The sequence below is a fragment of the Ixodes scapularis genome, unplaced genomic scaffold (assembly GCF_016920785.2).
Source record: "Ixodes scapularis isolate PalLabHiFi unplaced genomic scaffold, ASM1692078v2 PGA_scaffold2__306_contigs__length_199485367, whole genome shotgun sequence".
NCBI lineage: Eukaryota > Metazoa > Arthropoda > Arachnida > Ixodida > Ixodidae > Ixodes > Ixodes scapularis.
The window spans coordinates 131561646-131576064 of record NW_024609857.1 but is presented as its reverse complement, the minus strand read 5'-3'; the positions used below and the strand labels follow the sequence as shown (position 1 = coordinate 131576064).

At 46.8% G+C, this 14419-nt stretch overlaps 2 protein-coding genes across 2 annotated transcripts in view; both read right to left on the bottom strand.

Annotated features, from left to right (window-relative positions):
- Positions 1–14419, bottom strand: part of LOC8036026 — a 566786-nt gene that overhangs the window by 142619 nt on the left and 409748 nt on the right. The window lies entirely within an intron of this gene.
- LOC8027650 overlaps positions 1–14419 on the bottom strand; it is a 43753-nt gene that overhangs the window by 25293 nt on the left and 4041 nt on the right. The window contains exons 2-3 of the mRNA XM_029971761.3: positions 10101–10154; positions 8116–8191 (exon numbers count right to left, since the gene is read on the bottom strand). Of these exons, the coding sequence (XP_029827621.2) occupies positions 8116–8191; positions 10101–10154 (130 nt within the window). The remainder of the gene's footprint in view (positions 1–8115; positions 8192–10100; positions 10155–14419) is intronic.

The following is a 14419-nucleotide window of genomic DNA, read 5'->3' as shown; positions in this document are numbered from 1 at the left end:
CAGTATGGGCGAAAACATTGTTTTGCCGTCGTCATGCCAATTAAATACATTTAGGATTTAAGCGTACCTGTTACAGATTCCTTATTTTTCCTCTCCTCTATTTTTTTACTATATATAGGTTGAAAAGTTTTATTATTTCGTCGCCCATACCTGATATGCCTATTAGGTGGCTGGGGACGAGACTGAACGGAAAACGTCTATAGTCTAGGAGGTATCCAAGAAGAGGGGGGCGCGGTCGAGCACAATGAGCTTAAACACGAAATCGCAAAAATATGGCTGTGCTACTCAAAAGACGAACGTGGACAAGAAGGTATTCAAGACGTTGCGGGCGGACGCCCTTCTTCAAGTGATAGACGCGAAACATTAATCGCCACGGGAGAGAGAGGGAAAAAAAAACTTTGTGGGATTTTTGAGTGACTTTGGGAGGGACAATACAACAAAAGCAACTGCTTTTAAGCCTCCTTTGCCCTTTTGTAGGGCTATCGAGAAGTATTAAGCACCCTTTCCCACCCCCTCCCCGCTACCGCGCAAGGTTTGCAAGGGCGAGGAGAGTGGACCGCCATTCCATGATTGACTTTTGCGAAATCCAGCCACGTCTCGGTCTCAAAAGGTTCAATATTTTCGAATTTCCGTCCGTCTCCCGGAATCAGAGAAACTTTACCGTTGACGTCACAAGCAGGCTGGACATGCACCTATAAGGGGGGGTGAGACGGGGCTGGACATTCACCTATAAGGGGGTCGTTAACCCGCACGTTGGGACCACAGCCGTACCAGAGTTTGTAATCGCCAATGTCCCGCCAGCCACTCACATCCAAACATGTTATCCAAATAGAATTCGGTGTCTTCGACCGAGGAGTCAATAAGCATATTCTCACTCACTCACTGCAGCCAGCGGTAGAGAGGGAGCTCCGGACCGCGCCAAGCAGACGCGCTCGTGCATGCAAGCAGTGTTCAGGGTAAGTGTAGTTCAGTGCAACATGCTCGTGCTGTAGCTTCGGAATTGACCTACCCTCCCAATATTTTGGCAGTGCTGATCTCGCGCTAAGAACGTGCTGACGAGAGCGTTCACCAGCTTTGTATAGCACCGTCAAAACTGTTGCTCATGGCAGACGATAAGCAGCTGACGACACGTGAGCAGCGCTACCTCAGCGCTTCGCTGCATTTGAGATCCGGCCTTTTCCGTTACGTCACCACCAAAATCACAATTGATAAGGAAAAGTTTGATGGTGTGTCAAAAGCACGTTGGAGGTTTGCAATCATTAAGCCAACGCCGCCAGCTTCGACAATATGACATTACTATTATTTCCGTCGAGAACATAATTCAGCCTGCTCAGGACGTCACTGTGAGCGCTTGGCCAAATAGGAGAGGCCGACCTCAACGACGCTTTTGGACGTGCACGTCGCCGATTGCAAAACCTACAGTACCAGCATTGTTCAGGGCAACATGCTCGTGCTGTATCTTCGACATTACCCCTCCGTAGATCTGCGGGATATTTTTGTGTGCACGAGAATTCGCGCATAGAAGGCGATTTTCAAGGCTACAAGCTCGCACTCGAGCCTTTGTCAGCACTATGCAGTTGTTTGTGACATGGAGTAGAAAGCCTCGAGCACGCGCTGACTGTAACCGGAAGCAGAAAAAGACAGCTTTACACTCCGTTCAGCCTTCATCTGAGACTATTAGCCCAGTTATGTCACGGCGAGGACAGAATTTTTCCCTGACGCGCCCCGCTCGCCCTGTGGAGGCTGTGATGACGTTAGCTGTGGGCGCGCTCCTTTATATTTAATTATTTTCGTGCGCGTTTTTCGTAGGAAGTGTAAATTTTCATATGCAGCTGTATTGAAGTATAACCTGTAGCTGTTGGCGAAACTTCAACCAACATTTTAGGCATGGTTGACAGGGCAGTCAACGCATGAATAGCAGCTTGTATATGAAAATAAAAAAATATGGCCACAATTGCAGGAGAATCACTATAGATTTTCATCTCGCACAATCAATGCTGCTGATAGTCTGAATGAATTGGCAGGTTATGTATACATTTCGTGCGTTTTTTTTTTCGTATTTCTTTTTTTTAACGAGAACGTCGATGCAGGAAAGCTGTATGCTGCTCGGGCAACAAGTTAAATATAGTTTGGGCCATGGAGAGAGAATCACAAATGAGACAGCCCAAGTAGAAGGGCTAAGTAAAGAAGCAAGGAACATTTATTTATATGCATTGCTCACATTTGACCGTTGCTGGATTCGGATAGTAAATCAATGGGCTGCACTGGCGGTATCTGTACACTTGTTTATATCATTCCTTAAGTAACGTACAGCAAAAGTAAGCAAACACGTCTAGTCTGTTATTAGTCCCTTAAGCTCTGAAATTGAGATTTTAGCTAAATCAAATTGCCCTGAAGCTATATTACCAGAAGCTTTTCCCACGCAATTGTCACACTTCACAGGTTCCATATTTTCTGCTAGTAATGCAGCATCAATCACTGGACAGCCGTTCAAATGTTTTCTATTCCTCCTGCTTTCCTCTGCTGTTAAAGAGCCCAGCTGTAGGGAGTTTGGAGGCTGAGGAAGCTTTAGGGGACCTGCAGCAAGGTCTCGCTTAATTGGAAATGACAATTCGAACTAAAAGGTGTGTTTTAAGAATACACAAGGCAGAAATAAAAAAAGAATTGCAGGAAAAAGTATAAACATTTCAAATTGGGGTACTATAGCCGCGCATATTTTTGGCAGTTCAAAACATCTCATACAGGCGACTGGGGGCAATTCGGCCGTTTGTCCTGCTACCATACAAACTAATTCCCATTAATTGTGCATATTCTAAAAAATAAAACACGCCTGCATATGTGTACGAACTATATCATTAATTCATGAAGAAGCTCGATTTATCTAGAACAACCCTGTTCAACAGGGTCGCGGGCTAGCTTGCCGACCGCCCAACGGTTTTTGATATAAATGCCATTTGAAATGCCTGCAAAGCGGGGTGTAATATTCTTCTAACTCCTGAATATGCAAGGAACAGAATTCCAGCGTCTGAAACACTTACACTGCCGCTTCACCGACCCCTCGCACGATTGCCTCGTGCCATGTGGACCGAAAGGGAGGTTCATCGGCGGAATTGCCTCCGCCGATAGCTTTCAGGATTTGTAACCCAAATAAAAAAGTAAGAGTGACAAGCACGCTTATAAAAAGTACAGAAGCACGTCGGTATCGGCCTAACCCAGAGTATTGTACACCAGGTAAACGAGGTACTCTTCGAAGTGCTTGCGGCACACAACGGCCAAACCAGGAAACCGGGGCAGGGAAGCGAGCCAGATGCGAGATCTCGAAGCCGAGTCCTTCCCCTGACGTCACGGTACACTTCACCCAAACAGGACGCGGCGACCGCAGCGACGCTTCTGTTCCCTCTCGGGGCTAATAGTCGGTCACAGGACAAGAATGAAGTGGAAGCTTCTCACACCCCTTTCCACTTCAGCGGAGCGAACGGTGGAGAGGAGGTGGTTTCCTCTCCAGAGTTCACACTGCTAAAGTGGAAAGAGATGGGAGGAGATTCCACTTCGTTCTTGACCTTTCATCGACTATAGACCGTTCCATTAGGGTCATATCAGAGAGGGTAAAAGAGAAAAAAATGCACTCCCCCTCTCACCCTGTATGTCGTCCGCTCCGCCGAGTGGGCTGTAGCTAGCGTCCGGCTGGCGTGCAAACTTTGTTTAAAATCGCGTCATTTTGGAACTTTCAAGCGCAGATGCGCAGATTTTGGTATGCCAGTTGTCGTGTAATATTATGCTAGATAAAAAGACTCACAGGGTCCAATTGCGCTGTTACCTGCGTGCAAAATAAAAAGAAATAGGGAAAACTGTGTCAGATTGGCCGGTCCCTTTGGCAAAAAGTAAATCCGGTTGCTGTACCTTTTTACTGTACAAAGTTCGTACTGGTGTAGGCCTTTAGCGACCATGAGTGGAAGTCTGAAATAATAAATAAAACGTGCTCTCCTGTCGCAATACACGCAGTAGTTGAGGGTAGTACTGCCGGCTGACTCAACTGCTATTTAAGTAACGGAAAAAAGCTATGATAGTTGATCATTTAGCAAAATAGAACAACAGAAAGCTATAGGCTGATTTTGGAGTAGCCACAACTATTCTAAGAACGCGAACTACTTCACAACGGCAGCCACGAGCGAAAGTTCGATGTTCGGTAGAGCCCGCCGATACAGCCCGAAGATGGAGAACGGCAACCTACCGGTTTGTTGTCTGCTAGCGGAGTCGGGCGCGTGCCCTGTCTCTCGTTTTACCCCGCCGAACCCGCTGAACTTCCCGGATGTGTGGATGGGGCGCTGCGGTCGAACAAAATGGTGCCGCCCAGAGAGCGCTAAATGGAATGGTCTATAGAAGCTCCGCCTTTGAGCGCGAGCTCGCTGGCTTCCGCAGTGCTTTGGTTGCGCGTGCCTGCGCGTTCACACTTCTGTTAGTAAGGGCAAAAAGCTCGTGCTCAAGGCGCAAAATGCAGATCATAAACTTTTGAATGCAAAACAAAGGGATCCTGACCGGTTCCCTTTGGTTCATGCGCAAGGCCCGCGGTTTGCTCGCTTTCCAAAGCGACGAACATGCGCGTGCTGGGCTGCGGAGATCGCAGGCTGGGCTGTGAACATGGAGTGATTAACAATAAACGCTAGAGGTTCAGGTGGCGCTAGTGGGCTGTTGCATTTTGAAGCAGGACAGCAGCCAGTCTAAATTTGACTTGCAGTAAGGCATTCCTGTGGAAAAACGCAAATCCGTTTCCTTACGCGCTCGATTATAAGATCAAATATTGCTGTGTTATCACAGAATGAAAAGTTTGGAACATTTTACAATCGAATGTGCAAAAATGTGTGTCAGAGTGTTTTTTTTAGAATTCATGCCGTCGAACATTGCGCTAAAAAAAGCCCAATACAGATGTCTAATACGTGTTGACGTTGCAGACTGATATTATACGGCATTTACGCATATAGTTTAATGCTATGAAGCACACAGAGTCAATCAGCTTGAAAAAACACCAAAATGATGCTAATATATGCCAAATCAAACTACCAAACAGACGACAAGAACTGTCGTCGGTCTGCCTTGCTGCATACCCGACCCGGAGGAATAACACGGAGCCAACGGTTTCAGTCGCGCCGCTTCTGCCTCGCCTTATCTAAGCGAGCGGCACGAGGCGCGCGTGGCCGGCTGCTTGCCGCCACCTTGCGGCCGAATGATTGCCGCGGTATTTTGGGTACCGAGCAACCATGTACACCACAGAACGAAGCGTGGAGTTGCAGAACGAAGAACACGTACTGAACCAGTGGCAAACTGTGCATGAATGATCAAAATTACAGCTTAAATTACAGCTATTACAGCTTGAATAAACCCTACGCACTTTTGAATTGTTCCCTTTGCTTGAATTGATAGCTTGTATTGACATATCACGTTGTACAACATAGATTTCCCTATGAAAAATCCAACAAAAACTTCCAGTGACATCCGGTGAACTTTCAGTGACATCCGGTGAAAACTGCTCATGTTTCACCCGTTTTCATCCGAAACCAGCGTAGATTACCAGTCTTTGCTGGAATAATTTCCGGTAGCTACTCTCGGTTACCAGATTTCGCTGGAATTTTACAGGCAGCTACTTTCGTTTACCAGCCACTTTCGTTAACTTCCGTTTGCTCTATCTTTTGAAAAAAACCGGTTTCTTTATCCGTCAACGAGCAACGGCCACGAACGGACGCTCAGTGTCGGCTTCCCGTTCCATGCGTGCGACCTGTATCTTCCAGAGCAGCTGGGTGTTCAGATAAAAATAAAATATATTTCAGTGACCTGTTCCTTGTGCCTTTTTGTCCGTCCGGCTTCAGAAGCATCCAGCTAGCGAAAAAGACGCTGGAGACGCCTCTGTGAAGGCATCAGGGACGACACCGTGACTGTGGCCATGAATTTCTCAACGGCGGCGGATGTTGGTGCGCGTACGTGGTTTTCGCTAAACGTGCTACTAACAGTATGTGTGTGTGTGTGTCCGTGAGGTGCACCTGCTCGGTTCTATTAGTTGAACTACCGTACATCTAGTAATTTACCCAGCGGTATTGTGAGTACCTTGAAAGATATGTTTGGCGACAAAGAACTCGGTTGTTCCTATTTGGTCTGATTTCTTTTGTCTACAGCTGTGCAAATTTTCACGGGTATCGACCCTGTGAAATAAAGACATGGAACTTTCAGGTCTATATGGACTAACCGTTTTAATGGTTACCGAATCGTCCAGCATCTGGTGAACATACACCACCCACGGTTCACAGGCTTCTTCCTAAGTTCCTTCCGTTCACGTCCGAAAAAAAACACACGGTAAGTTCCGGTGAACTGCGCCAAATCCGGTGACTTCCGGTAATTTCTGGTGAATCCAAGTAAATCTGGTGACTTCCGGTGAGTTCCGGCTTTACCGGAAATGAAGAGTCCCATAATCCAGTAAAATATATTCTTTACTGAAAATGAAATTCCGGTAAACATTCCGGTGAGTTCAGGTAAATTCCGACTTTACCGAAAGTGAAAAGAGTCCCATAATCTAGTAAAATAATTTTTTACTGGAAAAGAAATTCCGGTAAAAAGTCTTTTTCAATAATGTTAGGTCTCATTTTTCGCTAACTTAAACACCGCTCAGTATTCAAAAAACATTAACTGAATAAATTACACTGATAATGTGAATAAAGCTACATAGTACCCGTTACGAGTAAAGAAACTATGCCGATTTCTATTATTCTCTGTCGAAGAGAAAAATATCACGTACGTCTTCCAATCGGAATACAAAGGAAGATTGAAAAAGTAGTCTGTTTGCTGTCTGCTTCAATTTGCAACCGGAAGTACCATAGACACTGGCGCCAGCTAAGCCTCTAGCGTTTATTGTAATAACGCTATGGCTGTGGACTCATAAATACTGGAATGGTGTATAAGTACACTTGGACTAGATTACGGGGGTAGTGTTGGGACCTGTGCGGCTCAAGTGAGGCGCGTGGTGTAGATCGCGACAGGTGTCGACATCGGCGCATTGGTAGGATCGCGCGCCTGGGCCTCGTTAGGCGTGTTGCGAACGGTTACGAACACTCGACGCAATATTCGCCAAGCTTGGCGGGCTGCAGAAACTTCGTGAAGACTCCAGCGCCGCGATTGTTCTCTATTAGCAGCGAGATGTTGCGGTGGCGCCCTCGTTTGGTTACCTTTCGTGACGCCATTATCTTGTGAAGAAGTTCAATGGTGTTTGTAATGAACAGGTGGAAGCCTGAAATCATAGCGCTCTCAAAGCAACACTGCCAACACCGTCAAAATTGAAGTTCTTACATTCCTCTTATTTCCGTCGATGAGACATCCTTTGCTGACGTCATAGTCAGCATTCGGCCAATTGTGGTGGGCCGACCACAGTGACGCTTTCGATCGCTCACGTCGCCAATAGACGCAGCCTCGCGAGCTCCCATTGCCGACCGGCGCCGGTCCCAACACTACCTCGTATTTTGGTGCGTGTAATATAAGTGAATTACACCACCGTAAGGAGTGAATTTCTCGAGGCCTGAGTAATACAGCCTTGCACGGACTCATTGATCACTGCCACGTCGAGTTTAGCGAGCAGAATCAGTCCATCTCAAACGTCCCAGATGTAGCTACGCTCGACCATTTCCGATTTCTAAAAGAAACTTTATGGCTTTTTACTCCAAGGCCCTTAACCGTTTTCTAAAATATTTTCGCCGAATGTTTTTCTTTTATGACGTAAACGTATCCTCAACTTTTAAAATGGACGTAAAACTAGGCGTCAATCAATAATTCAGTGAAAATAAGATTTTTTTCGAAACGATTTAGAATTTGTTTCATAATATTCGAACAACTTTTAGCTTGCTATGTTGTGATGATTATTAATTTTTTTTAAATATATGTTTTTTAAGCTTCACAAAATTTGCAAAAATCAGCACTTTTCTAATTGTTTTTGTTTTCCTCTGGAAGCTTCTTACCTCCACGACTGCTAGAGATGCACGACCGCACGTCGGCACGATGCTCATGCAGATTGAAACCCGAAGGGGTGGTGAAAGGAGGATGCCCACTCACGCACAGCCAGAAGACTTTTGGACCACGTACCTCTTATTTCGACGACTTTTGATGTACGACGGGAACAAAACCCAGGCGGGTAACAATTCCTGGTCACAGGGTTCAGCTGAAATCACACAGTAATGGGCAGTGGTGATGTTTCAGGGTTTCGAGAACATCTAAGAGTGCTCAGAATCCCACAATGATGCGCAAGATATGAGTGCCGCAGAAATATCTAGCAGGAGATGGATCAATAAGGGAGTGGAGTTTCTGCAACGGGAGCAAACTTGTAACTTTGAAAAAAACATTGTATTTGGAAATATGGCATTTATTCGTCCAATTAAAAGACAAAATGTGCAATGTTTTCTTTTAGTTTCGTTTATAGCCGGCAGCTACATAAATAGCAAAGGCTTCGTACCAATAGCGTGAGGACCAACAACCGTACTGAGAGTACGGTGCCAGTTAAATTTACCGGTATTGTTCTGTGTTAGTATGTCCTTTGTAGCTGCCCTGTTTGGGATACCGTCTGGCCCACACGCGTTCTTGGTGTTTAACGATGGGAGTGCCCAAAATATGGTGCCCCAAACAACGCAACATCAGGGGTGGTCAACTGTTAAGCTCAAGTGCAGCGACACCGCAATCGTGTCCCGTGGAGACATAACTAAGATAATCATTGAATGACTTCGAGATGGACTAATTATCAGATACTTCACTGTCGTCCACCTTTATTTTGTTTACGAGTCATCTCGCACGACACAGATAGCGCCAAAACTTGAGGGTCGCTTCGTAGAACGCTGTCCATCGTCACGTTAAAAAACGGTATCTAGCAGTTTTAATCATTGATCGCAGCTGTCTTCTAAGAGATGGTAGCGGCACTTTTGCACTAGACTTTTGTTTTATAACACATTCGCTTGACTCGACGTTTTAACTGCGGCATTTCCCTAGTTATCCACAGAATCTTCCTGCATGTTGCCTTTTTGCCGAAGGGCACACATTTGTTGATGCAGGTAAGTACAAGTTATTTAAAAAAACCTTGGGGGCTCTTAAGCTTCGCCTTTAAGAGTGGAACGCGATAGCGTCATCGGACCGTGTGCATAAACTTCTCATATAAACCCGGGCTCGTTCCCAAGCAGTGCAAGCGTGTGTGCGTGGTCTAGTCAGTGGCGTCATGTGCCACGTCACAAGACGTCATGTCACGTGACGCGTGACGTCACAGGCGGCTGTGAGGTCATGTCTTTACCGACCCCCTAAACTTAGCGGAAAATTTTCCCGTAAATGTGGTGGGCAATTTTTCCGCTAAATTTGGCGGTAAAATATTCCGTTAAATTTGGCGGAACATTTTTTCCCGCAACATTTAGCGGGTCGATAGGGTCATGACGTCAAAACCAGGTATGACGTCATACGTAGCTGCGCTTATTGCATTATGAGAATTTATGGTCCCAACGACACCGATTCCGACGTCGACGCCGGATTTTCTGCGACACAAGCTCCTAGGCGCTATCGCGTTAAACATTCCATACGTCGTTTATGTTCACTTCACTTTCACCACTCATGTTAACAAGTTCATTGTACGATTAGTCTAGTAAATCCAAAATGCTTTTCATATTAATGAGAGGAAAATACATGTATTTACCCAGTTTGTCTCCAAAAAAGTTTATATAGCGGGATTGTTGGATTGTTAACAAGTAGGTTTCTGAAGCGAGCCCACACAAAACAGCCATTCGTTTTCCTGTCATATAATATTGAAGCGACTAAAATCAATTTGGAATAGAAATACAACAGGAAAGAGTTGAATGACTTCCACGCTGAGTTCATGGGTTTAAACCAATAAATTATCAGTTCATAGTAAACTGACGGTAGTATTTGTCACAAAAACCTGTATATACAGAAAAAGGGCGTCCTGAATGTCACCACCAGTGGTGCTTCAATGACGACACTTGTTCTAGTAATACTCCAAACGATGTTCGAATCAATAGCTATACTCCATAGTCGGCCCGGATGTCCGCGATGAACATATAAAAAGCTGGTCAACTCACCATAAAGCAGTACCTTCCGGGCAGCAGCTCGTCGTACCTCAACGTGTCTGTGGACTAAAAGTGAAAAATTAACGTAAACAGACGCGGGAAATACACCAAGAAGGGGACGCAGGCTATAACTTGGTCTCTCTCGGACTCTAACTTAATATACCATCAGTATAACGTAACACTATGTTGTCATGCATGATAAATAAAAAGGCGACGACATTGCCGAGACAGCGGGATCGAACACTAAGCGGAGAGCAAGTCGTCTGCTTCTTGCGCAGGGGTTGAGGTGACGTCAAACAACGCCGAGTTCTGACTGGATTGGAATGGAAGGATAGTGCGTAGGCCTCCATGCTAGATGCCCTGAGGTCTATCCACTATTTTTTTTTTTAATCAGCCAATAAGAGCTCGGTGTTCTGACATCATCGTCACCTTTGTGGAAGAAGCAGACGAACTTGCGCGCCGCATACTCCGCTTCACTTTACGTCATACCGCAGCCGACGCTCCGTTCCGATGGAGCTAGAGCCACTAAATAAGCTTCACCTCAGAGTAACGAGACTTCAGCCATCTTGGTGCTTAAAATCAGGGTTGCCAGTTGTCTGAAGCTTTATCTGAAATCGCAGGAAACGCTTTTCCGTCCCCCAGAAAACTGGAAACAGTTCGCGACCGAGCGAGACAGCATCACCTGATCTTCATACACCATATGTAAACTAAGGAAGTCGCTTTTTTTAATTTTGACTATTTAGAGTTGCGTTTGCTCTTCGCACTGAGCACCAAGATGGCGGCGCCCACCAGCAGATCGAGGAACGGGATGCCGATGCTCTAAGCCACCGCGCTCTAAGCGTATACTCAATTAGTAGCTCTATAACTCGCGACAACTTTTCTTCGCAATGCAGTGGAGAGGAGGAGAGCCCGCGCACAGCTTTATTGAGTGCTCAAAATGGGAGAGCAAACGCGTGCCTGTACTCTCCACTGTAGTGTCACTAAATAAGCTACGCTTCAGAGTAACGACACTCACCTATATTGTGGCTTAAAGAGCAACTCCGGTCCATACTTTCGATTTTGGGATTATGACTGCTTTTAGTGCAGTCAACGTCCCTGAATTGCAAGGTGTAATTTTTTTCTCTTTATTGTGCGTAGTACAAAAATATCGACGCCTCAAAGTTTTGTTTGGGGCGCGCCCGACAAAACCAAAACTAGCCGCTCGAGGCCCCGTCAACACTGGAAACCAACCGCTATATATGTGAACGTGACGTCAGGATCGTTCTCGTTCAACGAGTACACAGGCTGAGCGGCGCCTACCTCTGTTGCGCTAGCCGTCTAAAGACAGGAGGTAGCCTGATTTTGTTTTAATTCTGTATACGTGGTAGTTATCCAGCATATATAGCAAGAGTTAGTGCGTATACCCAAAAGCTAGCGACTGGAAAACCCGTGAACTCGTATGGTGCCGTGCTCGGCGGCCGCCGCCGTGCGTGCGCTATGCCGTACTCGTCGCTTGTATACCCAAAAGCTAGCGACTGGAAAACGAGTGAACTCGTTCGGTGCCGTACTCGGCGGCTGTCGCCGTGTGTGCGGTCTTCCGTGCTCGTCGCTAGGCCTAAATTGTCATCGGGGCTCCATGGATGGAGCGGTGTTGCTCAACGCCGCGCTGCCAGTGACGTACAATACTGGGGGCCCTCTCGCTTTCGCGCAGCGGGTCAGTCCCAGACACGAAGCTTTGAGGCTCTCCAGCGCGGGCTGCGGTGCCCGAACACACGTGTGCTATGCTGTACACGTCTGTTTTTTTGTTCTTTTTTCCTCGAGCGCGTCAAAGCCGAAGTCCACAGTCCACTCGTCGAACAGTGTTCACCCACACCTTCTTCAATCTCCGGTCCGTTGGAAACTTGTGAAAAAGCACCTCCGGGTTTCGCAGCGGGTTGATTGAGCAGCCCACGGCGCTACAAGTTGTACTCGGCATCTTTCGAGGAACAGTTGGGCAGTCTTGGGAGCACCGAGTTGCTCGCTAAAACGAGTATTGGAGTCCTCACAAGCAAATAAACAAAAGGCTATACCGAAGCTACACGGGCTACTGATAAAAGCAACGGCTAAACACGCCAATCACAACCCGAAGTAGCGGTGGTAGCGGCTAAAGAAGCGCACTCCGCGCAACACCCGAACCGGAGGGAAAAAAAGAACGATACTGACGTTACGGCCCAATGTTGCTTTAGCGATCGGCAACTTGCTGACCGCCAGCTAAGGAGCAGCGGCTCGCGGCGGGTCGCATTTTTATTATCGGCGTTAGTTGAGAATGCGGCGTCCCACGGACGTATAATATTTTGGCTGGGTCGTATTTTGTGTCACCACAGCGATACCAGTAATTTATTTCATTTTGAGTTTTGGCCGGAGTTTCCCTTTAAAATGATGATTGCCAATTACCTGAACGTTTATCTGAAATCTTAGGAAACGCTTTTCCGTCCTACATACAGATTTCAAAAGTTCGCAACAGATAAAATCGATATTACATCAGCTTCCTAACACCGAACCTAATGCTGAGGAAGTCGCACATATGAATCATGTTGATTGGCAGTTGCGTCTGCTCTGCACAAGCACCAAAATGGCGGCACCCACAACAATGACGGGGAAACCTATTCAAAGGTATGACGGGACACATCAAGGCTTTCAATGCCAGAGCATAACTATGCGAAAGGCAACAGCTACAACAAGAAACGAAGGCTTCCGTGGATCCTTCAGTGGAACTGCAACGGCATCCGTTCCAAAACAGCTGAACTCAAACTAAGAATCGAAGGAGCGGGTAAGAACGCTCCTCTTGCCCTATTACTACAAGAAGTAAATACTCAGAACATCAACATTACTGCGTACAAAGCATACCAGATACCGACAATCCTAAATCGACAGAACGGACTACACAATCCTAACGGGACAACTGCTCTTCTAGTTAGGGACAGTATCCCACACTCGCACATCGACACGACGCATATTTGTGACGAACACCAAGAAATTGTAGCAGCGCGGCTACACACCGCCAAGGGAAAACTCATACTAGACTCGGTCTACATCAGACCACATAAGAAGGAAGACGAAAGTATGAATTGGTTACAAACCTTAATCAAAGAACGAAAATGTGATGAGGAAATCATCGTGGCAGGTGATTTCAATGCCAAGAACACTATGTGGGGTTATCGATATAACAACATAAGAGGAAGAAACATAGCAGAACAGGCAAAAACCGCTACTCTGAGACTTCTCAACAGCCCGCATATACCCACCCGCATCGGACAAACATCAAGACAGAGTGACACCTCACCAGACCTCACTTGGGCTTCACGTAACGTCAGGGCGCGGTGGACCGTCCTACCCGACAGTATGGGCAGCGACCATCTCCCCACCCAGATTGAACTGACGGCGGAACGACACTCAGACGCCAGGAGACAGTCACAATTCATCAAATGGGACAAGTTCCGCAAAGCATTTTCTGATCTCGCGAACGACGGCGAGCTAGGCCTCCGAATCACGGAAGCCCTCCGAAGTGCCACCGAAATTTATCAAGTTAAATCAGACGACCCCGACCCAGACCTTCACCTGCTTAACCTCTGGGCCAGTCGTCTTCAAGCCCAGCAACGCTACAGAAAGAACAAAAAACACTGGAGATTCCGGATTAAATTCAACGCGGCGACGGCGAAAGCCAAGAGATACACCATCCAGCTCAAGAGGTCTCGGTGGCGCAAACACTGTGACGGCTTTAATACCAAGGGGGGAGCAGCGAAGATGTGGCGGACTTTTCGCGCCTTTACGGGCAAGAAAAAGGCGAAATGCACCGCCCAAAACCTCGCACTCAAATTGGGCATATCCGAGCGCAAGCTAGCTGAAATAGCGAGCGATTATTTCTTCCCACAACCGCAAAATCCCAAAGACGTCCCCGCAGACAGACCGGAGTACCATGATAAGATGGACATGGATGCTCCATTCAACATGGGAGAACTACTAGAAGCATTGCACGTAGCCAAGAACTCTACACCTGGCCCTGACCATATAACGGTTGCCGCCTTACGCAACTTACCTGAAGTGGGAAAAGAGCAACTACTTCGGTACATCAACGAAGCATGGGAGACCGGGAGGATACCGGCGGGGTGGAAACACTCCACCGTGATACCTATCCCCAAAGCAGGCAAGCCAACCGAATCGATTCAGAACCTGCGACCGATATCCCTCACTTCTAATCTGTGTAAGATAACCGAACGTATGATCCTGGCTAGGATAACCTGGCAGCTAGAATAAAAGAACCAAGCAGAGGGCGAAGAACCGGCCTTTTCCTCGGTACAAACGGGGTTCCGGCC